This window comes from Castanea sativa, chromosome 4, assembly GCF_040712315.1.
Source record: "Castanea sativa cultivar Marrone di Chiusa Pesio chromosome 4, ASM4071231v1".
In the NCBI taxonomy this organism is placed as follows: domain Eukaryota; kingdom Viridiplantae; phylum Streptophyta; class Magnoliopsida; order Fagales; family Fagaceae; genus Castanea; species Castanea sativa.
Window position 1 is genome coordinate 35,516,038 of NC_134016.1, and position 14,861 is coordinate 35,530,898.

General features: G+C 33.2%; 1 protein-coding gene across 3 annotated transcripts; it reads left to right on the plus strand.

Moving 5' to 3' along the window:
• The first annotated feature begins 7,008 nt into the window (after nt 1-7,008).
• On the plus strand, nt 7,009-10,464 carry LOC142630633 (UDP-glucose 6-dehydrogenase 1-like). Of its 3 annotated transcripts, none has more exons than XM_075804659.1 (2): nt 7,009-7,031; nt 8,787-10,464. In XM_075804659.1, exon 2 carries the CDS (start codon nt 8,804-8,806, stop codon nt 10,244-10,246), a length of 1,443 nt encoding a protein of 480 aa, XP_075660774.1. In that variant the 5' UTR covers nt 7,009-7,031; nt 8,787-8,803; the 3' UTR covers nt 10,247-10,464. The 3 variants fall into 3 exon arrangements, with proteins under 3 accessions (XP_075660774.1, XP_075660772.1, XP_075660773.1); XM_075804657.1 differs by lacking the exon at nt 7,009-7,031 and adding an exon at nt 7,865-8,003; XM_075804658.1 differs by lacking the exon at nt 7,009-7,031 and adding an exon at nt 7,997-8,076.
• Nucleotides 10,465-14,861: the final 4,397 nt, after the last annotated feature.

Consider the following 14,861-nt stretch of genomic DNA (forward strand, 5'->3'; position numbering starts at 1 on the left):
TTTCAATCCTTAGTTTAAACTCTTCAGGGAGTCTTGCTATCTCCCAGTCGTAACTGTACCTTAGGTCCACTCGCTATGGATGCGAAGAAAGTGACAAAGTCAACCTATAACCGCTTACCTTTGGAAACGCGCTAAAACAGGCCTATGGGTTCGCCTTTCTAATAGAAGAAGTATATCTAATTAGCCAGATCGTCTGAAGCGCAATGGGACTTAAATTTACCTAGAAATCTGTGAAAAATTGAGCTTGGTGGTACGTGAACAGTACCACCGGGACTCACTAAAAAAAGGTGAACATGCAGATTGGGCAAAACAACCAATCCAAACGCTCACTAGTTCCTCCAGTTAGTGGTTAAGGTTTTGGTTGCAGTAGTTCTTTTTACTAATTAAAATATTTACATGTATTTTTGAAACCACTTGTATCCATTTCTCAGGTGTCATATCTTGTGGTTCTGTACTGCTTCTATGTGAAGCATGCTTGTAATGAAACCTTATTTAATATCAATAGAAAGAAGCATTTTGAATCATCTTCACAAAAGTTTTGGGTTTTGACTAAGATACAATGTGAATTAGAATTCAATGCTCTGCACTCTTCTGGTTTGAATTTAAGCTTGGCCTGTTTAAAATGGAAGGCAGCTCTTTATTGTGTTTGCTTCTAACTGAAACCTTATGTAATATCAATAGAAAGAGTATTCAGAATCATCTTCACAAAATTCTTGTGTTTGACTAATATAAGATGAGAATTTGCATTCAATGTTCTGTACTCTTCTGGGTTGAATTTAAGCTTGGCCTGTTTAAGATTGTAGGGCAGTTCTTTATTGTGCTGGTTCTCTTTACAAGAGAAGGTACTAATGTATCTTGGCCGTGGATGTAGAGGAACTATTGATGTTAAATATGCCCTGAATGTTAAGAAAAAGGATATTAAGTTGTGTATTGATCAAACTGACAGTTTTTTTCTCAAGTGCAGGACCTTGCCTATGGATCCAGCCTCTGAGCTAGAGGCTTGCGGGTGTTGAAAGTTGTAACTTGCATTTGGTCCTCTATTTACATGGCTAGAAATTCAAGTTAATATTTTTGGTTGGTAAGGTACACATTTACATTAATTGGATTTTGAATCCATAACCTTACTTTCTGATTTCTATCTGTAAGAGTAGGTGGTTCATTAATTGAATACTGTTATAAATACTGGCCTGAAACACGAGTAACTTGATTGAATAGTTCTTTTTACATGCTAAGTTTGCCTGGCTGAAAATAAATACAAAGTCTGCACAAATTTATCCATGAGCAACGCTATACAAGCTGGATTTTCTTTCAGTTGCATTATGTACAATAGTTGACTGCAAAGTTTGGTTAATCTTCCAGCTAACGAGCTCAGAAACTGGCAAATAAAGAGTTGGTTCATTATGATCCATGTCAATGATCCTTTTTCTGCTTATTCCTTAGCAATCCTTGTTTAACCTTCTTCCAGAGCTGTGTTACAAATCCTCCTGAACCCTTATTCGTTTCTGCCGTGCTCATCCTTTTGTCAAGGACTGCATGAGCAGGTAGCGAAGATGAAGCTCTCCGTGATGTCTGTGCATTTTCTTTGTATATATGGCCTAGCTGTTGGCGGTAGAAGGGAGAATTTTTTAGGTGGCACAGGTATGGTGGAGAAGACACATTTGAGGCTTGAATAGCCTTGTTGAGCTGATGGGTTATAGCGTGTAGCTCGAACGAGTCATATAGGGTGCTGCCATCATGCGTGGAGCTCAGCTTAAGCTTCTTGATAGGGCTCAGTGTCCGGAACTGGGCATGAGTTTGAGGGGTCATTGATGATGCCTGTTTCTCCATTAGGAGTTGCATGGAAGTAGACAGGTAGTATATTTGGTTTGAAGCCTCTCATATTGGGGTTGTATTGGTTTGAATGTGTTCCTATTTTATGTATGGAGATGCCTTGTAAGTAACGGTTAGGTGCACGCTCAACAAGAATTTTGCCTTGTTTTCTACGCTTCAATTTGATATGATCTGCCGTGTTTTAATTAAGGGACATTGTGAGAGTTAACTAAAGGCTATATTTGGCGTGACAAACAAGGCCAAAAGAGGCACTTTGCTAGTGCTGTTCTAAATCAGACAGGAGGGTACAATACTTGAACGTTACCATAAAAATACTCGTAGAGTTTTTTTTGGTACTGAATTACTAAGAATTCTTGAGGATTTTTTTTTAATTATTATTTAAGGAACAACTCTTGAAGTTTCTAATTCTTTTTACTTACAATATATTAGAACTTGACCAAACAATAGAATGGTCATATATTTGAGATTTAATACTTACTCATCCTAAAGACCAATTTAATTTTGTCAGAGGGGAATAAAGGGACTAGGTGGGCTTTTCATTTATATGATAAATAAAAATTCTTGGTTAAAATGCAAAACTGATCTTCTAAGTTTCACTTTTTGTTATTTTAGTCATCTAAGTTTCAGTTTTGTCATTTCAGTCCTCTAAGTTTCAAGTTCTGTCAATTCTATCATTTGTTATTATTATTCTGTTAAGTGCTGCTATTTACTTGCCAAAAAGATATTGTTTTGGATTTTTATTAATATCTTAATTTAAAAAAACTAAAAAATGTTAATCACAAAAAAAAAAAAAAAACCTAAGCTCAGGGAACGACGCGGTTCCCCTAGCCACTGAATGTCAAAATCTAGATAGTACTCGGTATTATGATTCAACTTCCAAATTCATGGTTATCCATATAAACTCCCAAATTCATGATTTTTCATGAAAGCATTGAAAGAATGATGAAGAGATACATACTATCACTTTTATTATTTAAAACAAGTGATTCTTTTTTGAGAAATGGTATGTCCACAACATTTTTACAACAAATTTTAAGTGGCAGGTTGTTACTGGTTGTTATTGTTGAGGCAAAAAAGTAATCTTAGTGTTAAGTTCAAATTTGAACCAATAATAACTAATCACCTATGATTTGTTGTAAAAATGTTGTGGACGTAGCACCTCTCTTCTTTTTTTGTCTTCTTGCCAAGCCAAAAGTCTCCGTTCTCACCTCTATGTTGCTTCACTTGTTTTGATTTTTAAGTTTACACATCAAATTTCACTCTATCAAGTTCTGAAAAAATTCAACTTGGTGCATCAGTAAGTCACAGAGTGAATACCAACCTTATGTTTGAAATCAGGACTCTTTGGATTTGCCTGTAAACAAAAAAATCAATCACATGAAGAGAGGTGTCCACACCAATCCACCGTGCTTACTATCACAATTTTCCCACCATTGTTTCGGATCATCCAGAAGATCTCTCCAAGAAATAATTTTAGAGCTCTCTCTCTCTCTCTCTCTCTCTCTCTCTCAGTGGGGGTGGAGATAGTTTTTGACTTTCAGTGGCCAGGAGAACGATGTCGTTCCTTGAGCCCTTAGTAGTTTTTTTCCCCCTTTTGTAATTAACATTTTTCAATTTTTTTTAAATTAAAAAATCCAAAACAACGTCGTTAACCAAAACGGTGTCACTTAATAAAATACTAACGAAGGACTGCATTGATAAAACTTAAAACTTAGAAAACTGAAATGACAAAACTAAAACTTGGATGATAGAAATGACAAAGGGTGAAACTTAGAGGATCAATTTTGCATTTTAGCCAAAATTATTTGTTCCAATTTAATTTTGTTAGAGGGGAATAAAGGGGGTAGGTGGGCTTTTCATTGCTATGATAAATAAAAATTATTTATTCCACTTTACAGGGTGATTAACTAATTATAGAATGTCTAGAAGTATACTAATTGTGTACTCATTTCTCTTACATAATAGTGGATCTTACTAATTAAATTCATTGTGAGACCTACTATTTATGTGAGAGGAGCGCTTAAAAAAAAACATGTGAGAAGAGAGAGTATGCATTTATTGTACTCTCGAAGCATTCTATAAATTTTTTTATACTCCATTAATTGCAATTTATCACATATTTTTTAACCTTTACTTATAAAACAACTTGAATTTAAAATTGACAAAAATCATATACGTAATTGCGAGGTGATAATATTTGACACGATATGGTTTTTACGAGTTAGTGTTTAGTGTAAGTGGATTCATATTAATTAATGCAATTATTTCATGTTGAGTTACTTGCAAATCAACTTGAAATGACTTAGTTTAGATTGTGTATTTTAAAATTGAGGAATGATGTGTCCACAACATTTTTACAACAAATCATAAGTGGTAGGTTATTACTGGTTGTTATTGTTGGGGCAAAAAAGTAATCTTAGTGTTAGATTCAAATTTGAACCAATAGTAACTAATCACCTATAATTTGTTGTAAAAATATTGTGGATGTAGCACCTCTCTTTAAAATTTGGGTGGAACTTCATTATATAAAAAAAGTAACTTTTAAATTTTAGATTATATAATATTACTATATTAGTACTTTTAGTTGATGTTATTATGAAATATAATTTATGTAGAATATATTTATTTATAATTATAATTATTTAAATGATTATAAATTATAAAAATATGTTAATACTGTAAAATGGGTTGAAATAGGTTGTGTTTGAGTTAAACAAACCAAAAATGTTTATTAAGTATGCTACGTGAGTCATATTGTGTCAACCTTCTTAATAAACATGTTATGTTAGGGTTAAAGGCTTTTTTAATATTACTATTATTAAATAAGTCGGGTACGGATTGACCCACAACACAACAAAAGACAAACCCACTAACACAAATTGCAACTCTAAAATAGCATTTTACTATTTAGCTAAGTATAAAATGAAATAAAAAAAAGTGGGATAAAAAAAGTTTATACTTATAATGCTAATAATGACTGTGTTGTCATCTTTTTTTCCTGTTAAGCAAAGCACTGACTATAGTGATTAATCCTTTGTTGTTCTCTTTTTCTTTAAAAAAGTAGTCACATATTAAAAACCATAAAATTGAAGTTTGACCTAGTGAGTGATGAGTTTCCATGCGACAAAGGAAAAATTAAATATTGCATAAGAACATGTTTGGAAGCATAAGAATATTGCATATATGTCATTTGCAGAGAAGTACAAAGCACATGAATGTATGTCAAACCACCACACTTTAATGGACATACTTCCAAAGCAAGGAACACAGCTTGACAAGAGTAATTCTTAGGTACTCTCGGAGTACGGAAAATGGTGCTTCCTCCTCTCACATTCATGGTGGAGTCTGCTCATTAAATTCATAGTGGGGTCCACTATGAATGTGAGAGGAGAGAACACCATTTCATTATACTCCGAAACTACCTAAGGATTTTTCACTTGACAATAAAATATATAACAAAGTCAACCTCAAGATGTAATTCAATTGGACCACGCGGCACACAGTATACCACTTTCCCTCTTTTCCACTCGTGTGCTCCAGTGATTGATTGCCTATTAAACCGTTGCATCTTCAGGTCAAGATTAAATTTACAAAATTTAATTTAATCTTGGCTATATTATAGACCCTATTCTTTTATTTGATCCTGGTGAATTCTTTGATTTTTTTTATTTTTTTTTAAGGGTAAGAAGATGGGTTATTTACACATTTATATTTATTTATTATTCATTAAGAGTTTTATACATATCACACAATATGATCCCTATATAGGTATCCTACTATATTTGCATTAAAAAAAAATAACTATTCTTTTTTTTGTTTTTTTGTTTTTTTTTTTGGTTTTTGGGTAAAAGATGGGCTATTTCTCATTTACATTTTTATTTATTCATTAAGAGTGGTGTACATGTCACACAATAAGATTCCTATATAAGTAACCTACTATATTTGCATTAAAAAAAAAGCAAAAAAACATGGAAACCTACTATATTTGCATTGAAAAAATAATTCTTTGTTTTTATCAGGGGTGTCCACGGGTCGGGTGGGTCGGGTTTGTGCCCAACCTGCAACCGACCCGTTAAGAGGGTCGGGTTTCACTGGTCGGTTTTGCCGGCGAGTGGCATCGGTTTCGGGTGAGGCCAAAACCTGACGGAAAACACCGAGAATTGCCTAAATCAATGGAAAGAAATCGACGAAAAAACCGAGAATCGCCTAAATCAACGGAATACACGGCCAAGATCCGGTAAAAATTTCGTTAAATTTGAGGATTTTTCCCCCAAATCGTGCCGAGAATCGCCAGATCTGGTGTATCTATGCCAGATTTGATTGTTTTGGCCATCGAAATTTGCCAAATCAAGCTGAAAACTCGTTGGAATCGCTGGAGAATTCGCCAAAATTTGAAGTCGTCAGGCAGGTCGGGTTTCACGGGTTTTGAAGGAGGGGACTCAAAACCGACCTGTCCGACGTCGGGTTTTGGAGTTGGGGACTCGCGTCCGACCACCGAAGCAATCAAATTGGGTGAACGCGGGTCGGGTGCGGGCGGGTCGTCGGGTGTGTTGGATAGTCCTAGTTTTTATATTGGTGAGTTTTTTTGGGGGGGGGGGTAAAAGATTGGTTATTTACGTATTTATTTATTTATTAAGAGTTATGTACATATCACACCATATGAATCCTACATAAGTAACCTACTATATTTGCATTTTAATAAAAATAAAAAACAAATTACCTGCCATATATGTGAGGTGCATTCAAAAGCAAGTACAATGAATACGCTGAATAATAAGAGAAATGCTATGTTTGCTATAATTTCATAACAAATTTTAAATGGCAAGTTGTTACCGATTATTATTGATAAACAAAAAAGTAATTTAAGTAGTGGGTTAAAATTAAAACCAGTAATAATTTACCACCTAAGATTTGTTTTTATTTTTTTATTTTTTAATGAACCACTTAAAATTTGTTGTGAAAATGCTATGAAAATGTTGCGAACATAGCAATTCTCTAATGATTCTAGACCTCCCATTTTAACCGAATTAATTTTTTTTAGTTTCCTAACCAACATTATATATTCCTAATCACAGTTTAAAGAAGCTTGCAATTTGGTTCTAAGCAAACTACCTCTCTCTCTCTCTCTCTCTCTTTTAGTATACTTCACGCTTTCCATTCCATCAAACTCTTTTGCTGCTGATTTGTGGGCATTTTCTAAGGTATCAACACGTTAACTTTCACTTGTTCCTTTTAAATCAAGCTCTTTAACAGCCACTTTTTTTATTTAATTTATAGTTATATAAGCACTAAGCCCATGGCTTTGATCCCACTCAATCACCTTTTCAACTCCACCAAGCACGTTGTTTCTGGGCCATGAAACGTTTTGTATACTAGAATTGTTACATTTTTTATTAAGAGATTGAAGAATTTCAACTAACAGAGTTTATTATCAAGCTAAGACATTAATAATTTCTTTTTGATATACATAGGATTTGAAATTCAAATCTCTAATTTAAAAGAGAACTTTATCAATTAAACTAATTATCCAATAGCACCCATAATTGTTAAATTTTTGGTGATTAGTTAAAGCCTCACATGTCACATCACATGAAAAAGTACCGCCTAAGAAAATGTCGTGTGCGTACCTTGTGTTTTATTAATATAAAAATTAGTTTTTGGCTTTTTGTGAGAATTGGGTTTTGCACAAAACTCATTTTTGTAGTATATCTCTTAATAATTTTATCCTGAAAACTCAATATTTTCAGAATATTTTCTTTCTGAAAATATTTTGTTTTTGTGCTTATCCTTATTTCAAATCTGGGTTTTACTATACACATACGTACCTTTTTTAATAAATGGATTTGTAAAGATATTGATAATGATTTGATATATATAAAAGTCTTAAATGGTGGGTGGCTGGAACTAAACTTCCCTTGTTTGTTATTTGAAGGTGTGTTTGGAAACGTGTTGAACGTTCCAGTCCACATTTTAAATCTGACTTAGCTTTGGTTTGTAGTATAGACTTGAAGTATTTTAAATCTGACTTAGCTTTGGTTTTTAGTATAGGCTTGAAGTATTTAAGGAGGTATTGGTGTCCTTATTTCCTTGTCTCACTCTTCTACTCTGAATAGTATTCTAGTACATATGTTCCCTTCTTCAGCTTCTTTCATATTGGAGTTTATATAATTAAGGTACTTTTTGTTCTATCAGAACAAAAGTTCCAACCCTTTTAGTACATGATACACACTTGTACACTTGTTTAAGGTTTGGTCGAATGCTTTATTATTCTTATTATTTCTGAGTGTTTGCTGCAGAATTTTTCTTTTTCTTCTTGTTAATGAGTCTGGTAATTAAAGTTTTGCCGGGTTGTGTTTGTTGTGACCATTGGGAATTTATTTTGATACAAGACTAGTAGCCTAAGAAGGGCTTTCTAAGATTTATTGTCATGCCCTTTTTTTACCTCCTGGTTCAGATCCCCACCACCCCCCCCCCCCCTCTTCCCAAAAAAAAAAACCATGAAACATAGGCAATATATTAGTATGTTCACTTTCTTATTGTAAAACTTCACATAAGATTTGACTTTGGAAGGGCAAAGTGATTAAATGTTATATTTTATCTTGTTTTGGGCAGTAACCAACCGTTAAGTTCTAGTCCTTTCTTTCAGTTCCTGTTCAGATCCAAATATGCTTGCTTTGGTTTCACTTGTAACATGGACATATATGACTCAACCTTCTGTGATAGTTAATAGGTTCTAACCCATATTCTATAATTCAGTTGCTGTTGAATCAAACTAGGTAGCATTTTAGCAATGGTGATGGGACATCAATGTAGTTGACTGTGAATAGAACAAGTGTAATATTTGACCTGCTTTGCATTACATGTCTGTATATGTGCAAAAAATTAGTTTCTGCAACAAAAAAAAGAGAGCTTAGTTTGATGTATTATATATGATGCATGATTTTTTGCCCCCTCAGGATTTTAACCTAAGAAAATGGTGAAGATTTGCTGCATTGGAGCTGGGTATGTTGGAGGTCCTACCATGGCAGTCATTGCCCTCAAGTGCCCCTCAATTCAAGTGGTTGTTGTTGACATCTCTGTCTCTCGTATCACGGCCTGGAACAGTGAACAGCTCCCCATTTATGAGCCGGGTCTTGAAGATATAGTGAAGCAGTGCAGAGGAAAGAACCTTTTTTTCAGCACTGATGTGGAAAAAAATGTTGCAGAGGCAGACATCATTTTTGTTTCAGTTAACACCCCAACCAAAACTCAGGGCCTTGGAGCTGGCAGAGCTGCAGACCTGACATATTGGGAGAGTGCAGCCAGGATGATTGCTGATGTTTCAACATCCAACAAGATTGTCGTTGAGAAGTCAACAGTCCCAGTGAAAACAGCCGAGGCAATTGAAAAGATCCTCTCTTTCAATAGCAAGGGCATCAACTATCAAATTCTCTCAAACCCGGAATTTCTTGCTGAGGGAACAGCTATTCAGGACCTCTTTAACCCTGATCGGGTTCTCATTGGAGGGAAAGAAACCCCTGATGGCCAAAAGGCAATTCAAACATTGAAAGATGTATATGCGCATTGGGTGCCTGAAGACAGGATCATCACAACCAATCTCTGGTCAGCAGAGCTCTCCAAGTTAGCTGCCAATGCTTTCTTGGCCCAGAGGATTTCATCTGTCAATGCTATGTCAGCTCTCTGTGAGGCAACTGGGGCAGATGTTTCACAGGTTTCCCATGCTGTTGGTAAGGACACCAGAATTGGATCCAAGTTCCTTAATGCTAGTGTTGGTTTTGGTGGATCTTGCTTTCAAAAAGACATACTCAACTTGGTCTATATTTGTGAGTGCAATGGCCTACCTGAAGTTGCCAACTACTGGAAACAAGTCATTAAGGTGAATGACTACCAAAAGAAGCGGTTTGTGAACAGGGTTGTCTCTTCAATGTTCAACACAGTTTCTGGTAAAAAGATTGCCATACTTGGGTTTGCCTTTAAGAAGGATACTGGGGATACAAGGGAAACGCCAGCAATTGATGTGTGCAAAGAGCTGTTGAGAGATAGAGCACGGTTGAGCATTTATGATCCACAAGTCACCATGGATCAGATCCAAAGGGATCTCTCGATGGACAAGTTTGATTGGGATCATCCAGTTCATCTCCGGCCAGTGAGCCCTGGTACTGTGAAGAAAGTGAGCATAGTTTGGGACGCTTATGAGGCTGCAAGGGATGCTCATGCAATCTGCATTCTAACCGAGTGGGATGAGTTCAAGACCCTTGATTACCAAAGGATTTTTGATAATATGCAGAAACCTGCATTTGTATTTGATGGTAGAAACATTGTGAATGTCAAGAAGCTGAGGGAGATAGGATTCATTGTGTACTCAATTGGGAAGCCATTGGACCCATGGATTAAGGACATGCCTGCTGTGGCATAAGATGAATATCCTCTCTTGTGGATTGAAAGCTGGACCTGAGCTTTAGAGGTGAATTTGATTCTTTAAATTTTTTATGTTCATTTCTTTATTTTCTAGCCAGTGTGGCATGACAATCATGTAATGGTACTTCTGTCGTTCACATTGGAATCGTCAAAACTGATATTTGCCTAGGTTAATTTGCTTTTATGAAATAATTGATGAAATATAATTTCTAGTTCTCTGGAAAGTTGTCAATCGTGCAAATTATTTTCATTTTGGAAAGAAATTTAATGGTTTGCATAATTCCTTAGTCGTTTACTCTATGTTCAGGAGTTTATAAAGGAATCAAATAGAATGGATTCTAACTATGTGTTTGGACTTTGGGTAGAGCCTTTGTAGCCAGAATTTGGAGTGTGGAATTTATTTATGTCCTTGTTTGGTTTCACAAATGAAGAAATTTTTAATTTACGCGTGGAAAAATAACATAAAATTTGAGAGTAATAAATTTAAGTTCCATATAAATTATGTAATTTGAAGAATTCACCACGAGAGTCTTTCTTGAGCACACCAAGACCAAAGTCCCATTATATACGGTGATTCTTCCCATCTAATCTCTGCTTCTTTGTTGCTATTCAAACTCAAGATTCAATGTAAGCCTGAATCTGCTTCTCTGTTCTGGTTTTTTTTTTTTTTTTTTTTTTGTGGATTATTTATTTATGAAACCTGAATGACAAAATATTGTGGATTTCTTGCACATGCAAGTGTTTTTTTTTTTTTTTAATTTTTTTTTTTTGCAAATATGGCCATTTATGAACTTAGTACAACCTGTATAATGGCTTTCTGGATGGTTTTAAATTCGTACTCTGTTGTTGAAATAACACACCTATAAGTGGGTTGAACTGTTCAAAATAATAAGGTATGAAATCATGAATCAAAACAGGGTCAGAAAATTTGTTCATTTGAATTGAGTTTAAAGTAAGCATGATTTAGAATGTAGGTTTTGCGGTTAGGAATGGCTGAAGTTTGCTTGAAGGAGTAGTTGCATTTGGGGACTCTTGGTCATTAGTAATAGCTAAGAGAGAATGTTGATATTGATTAGAGACAAATCTGAGACAACTCTACTTTAGAAAGAATAGATCATCTTCTTTGTGCTATTGAGAACCATACATGAGGCTTAGCAAAAAAAAAAAAGAGAACCATACATGAGAGCCACAAGCATAGTGAGAGAGAATTTTGTTGCCAGTTAGCATGGTTTGACACTACTTCTATTAGAGTGGTACCTAGGCTGTTGTGCCTTGTATCAGACGTAATATGAGAGGAGCAGTGGTAGGAATGTGGGATGGGGTCTTAGCTTTTGTTCTTATTTTTGAGGAAAAGGATAGAAAAAGGCAGTACAGATAATTTTTAACAACTACAAATGCAACTGGTATAAGGGATAGGGAATGGAAGGGAAATACATCGCATATGGGGTGAAGAGTCTTGAAAATAGAGGGTTGATTGCAAACCAAGTTGTTTGTGAGGGCAAAGGAAACCTAGGATGAAGGGCAGATGAACTACCCTAGTGCAATAGTCAGCACAATGGTTGGTCTATGCGAGACTAGAAAAGAAGAAGTGGTTTTGAAGATTCTTAAGGATGAGAAAGAAAATGCTGCTTGGTTGATGGAGATTTGTGTTAAAGCGGGTGTGCTTATAAAGGATGATCTACCATCACTGAAAGTTGTTCGTGATAAAATTGAAGAATTAGACAACAAGGTCAGTTAGACCTATAAATCGATAAAGCTGTTTATTATAGGGCCGGATTGGTAGAAGGATTTTTGTTTTTGTTTTCAAAACAGTATAAAAATATTTTTCAAAAAATTGAACTTAAAAATAGTTTTCAAATAATACTTTTATATTATACGTGTTTGGCTTCCACTTTTAAGAACAATTTTCAAAATACTAAAAACAAAAAATAATTGTTTGGGAGACCATTTCTATTTTTAGGATTACTTAAAAAAAAAAATTACAAAAAAGAAAAAATTATTTACAATTATGTCATTAAAAACATTTTATGTATTATGAAAACACCTCCTTAGCCGTTTTCAAAATCTTGTTTTAAACCAGGAAAATATAATACAGTTTTTTTAAAACTGTATTTAGAAAATATTAGCCAAACAATAATTTCAAGTGTGGGACCCACTATTTTATGGATTGCAAAACAAAAATGTATATTTATATATTCTTACCAAATAGGCCCATGCTTTTATGCTAGAAAATTTTAATGACCTTTTTTGAATTTACCTTTTTTTTTTTAATTGGTTGCCAATTTTTTATTCTCTTTACCGTATTTTTCCCTGCATAATATGCTGCCAAATTTATTGCAAGTTAAAAAGGTGTTCATATTGTGGAGAAGTGTAAGGCTAAAGTGAATAATTAGGTGATTTAGAAATTATTTTATAACATGTTTGTAAATCATAATTTTCTTTTAAATTTTGAACATTAGGGTAACGAAATTCTTGCTGCTTCAGTGGTTAAAATGGCTTTTCATCATTCGAAGATTTCGTTTGTGGTAGTATACAAAAGCTTGTGAAAGCTTAATGCATGAGAGGTATATTATGAGGAAAATGCGAAACCAGATCTGACTGAAGAACAATTTAAAAATTTGTGCTTGATTTATGGAGAAAGTGAAACAATTTCTCATATCACAGAAAGTTCAGGGTAATTGGAAGAAAAACCTAGTGGCAATGTTTATTTCAAGGACATGGAATGGATTTATTTGAGATTGCTCTTAACAAACTTGAATCTTTAGTTGATTCCAGATTTCAATTTTATTTATTTAAATGATTTTCAATTTTTAAGAGGATGTGTAATCACTATTATTAAGAAATGATGTTATTGGAATAATTTTACGATGTTTAATTAATTATTGATAAGAAAATTGTTCACTCAACTGAGTTGTATAAGCAAGGATTTTACAAAATTTGGTTAGATTCAAACTACAAAATTTTACACTATTGATCATTTTATATTTGTTAGTATTAGACAGAGATAATGCTGCCCACAAAGATTTGAATCCCAAATGTCTCCCTTGAAACATAAAGAGGTGCCAACTAGATGAGTTAGAAGACTCTTAGTATTGTTGAGAGAGAGAAAGAGAGAGAGAGATTGAATAATTCTTAAGATTTATATAATTATAATTATTAACAATTTTTTTTTTTTAGTGAATTCGTACCTTAAACACATACAATAGAGTTAATAACTAAATATAAAAGTAGGATTATATGTATTAAGTATTTATAGGTTTGCACTAATTACTTATAAATAATAATATGGTTGTTTTTTTAATTATATCAAAAACATTTTATTTGAAATATGACATCCTTGCTTATGTCTAATTTTTTTGGTACCAATTGAAACAAAAAATATTAAAAAGTAAAAGCAAATTTAGTAATACATGCAATCAAGAAAAAAAAAACATGCAATCAAGAACATCCAAAATAACTGTAAGCACAAATTAGTCAAAATAATCAAATATTTGTAAATTCAAGGAAAAAAAAAACTGTAAGCACAAATTAGTCAAAATAATCAAATATTTTTAAATTCAAGAAAAAAAAATGTTAACATTTAAAATTATATAAATCTTCTTATTTTTAAGGATAAACGGCATATATAATTATATAAACCTTAAGTGCGCCAAGAGCTTTCTAACTAATTAAACTGGTTGACATCTCTTAATATTTTCAATGAAATCATTTAGAATTAAAATCATTAGAGTATCCACAGCAGTGGAGCTAAAAATTTAATTATTTGGCACAACAAAAAGTTACTTTATCTGTTTTACCTACACACATGCTGTAGCAGTGGATCTATTTTAACTTTTAACACAATAAAATAATATAAACATCACAATAAAATAAGATATCTACTGCAATAAAAAAATATATACACTACACACAACTATCACAGCCACACACACAACCGGGCAAGGAATAAAAAATTGTTTTTTTTTTAGCTTTAAGCTATAGTGCACATCTATAGATAGATGTGCATTGTAGAAATGAAGCTAAAAAAAAATAGCTATAGCTCCACCGCTGGATGGTCCTTTTTTAGCTCCACTACTACAAGTGTTCTTATTTCCCCATTTTAACTATCAAATTATTAATAATAATAATAATAATAATAATAAGCTTAAAAATTAACAATTTATATTACCTTAACTCATTTTATTAACATTCCTTTTAGTGACAGAATATATACTTCTATATCAGGGCAGTACTAGCCTAAATTTGTGGCCATTAAAATAATATTAATAAGGTAAATTGTTTACTTCCATATATTAATTATGTATACATAGTGCACTAATTATTAATGTAAAAAGAATTTTTATGGTTATTTTTCTAAATTTTGCATAAGAAATAATTGACTTGAAAATGACACTCTTGCACAAATAAAGTTGTTTGGCAATAATTGAAACAAAATCCAGCAGAAGGCAAAAGCAAAATTAATAACAAGCTATCAAAAATATTTAAGAGAATATATAATTAACCATGCACTTAAATCAGTAGAAATGATTGAATATATGTCAATTCACTCAAGCAATTTCTTAATAATACAATCTTAACAATTTACATTTCCTTTCTTTGTAATGACATAGTAT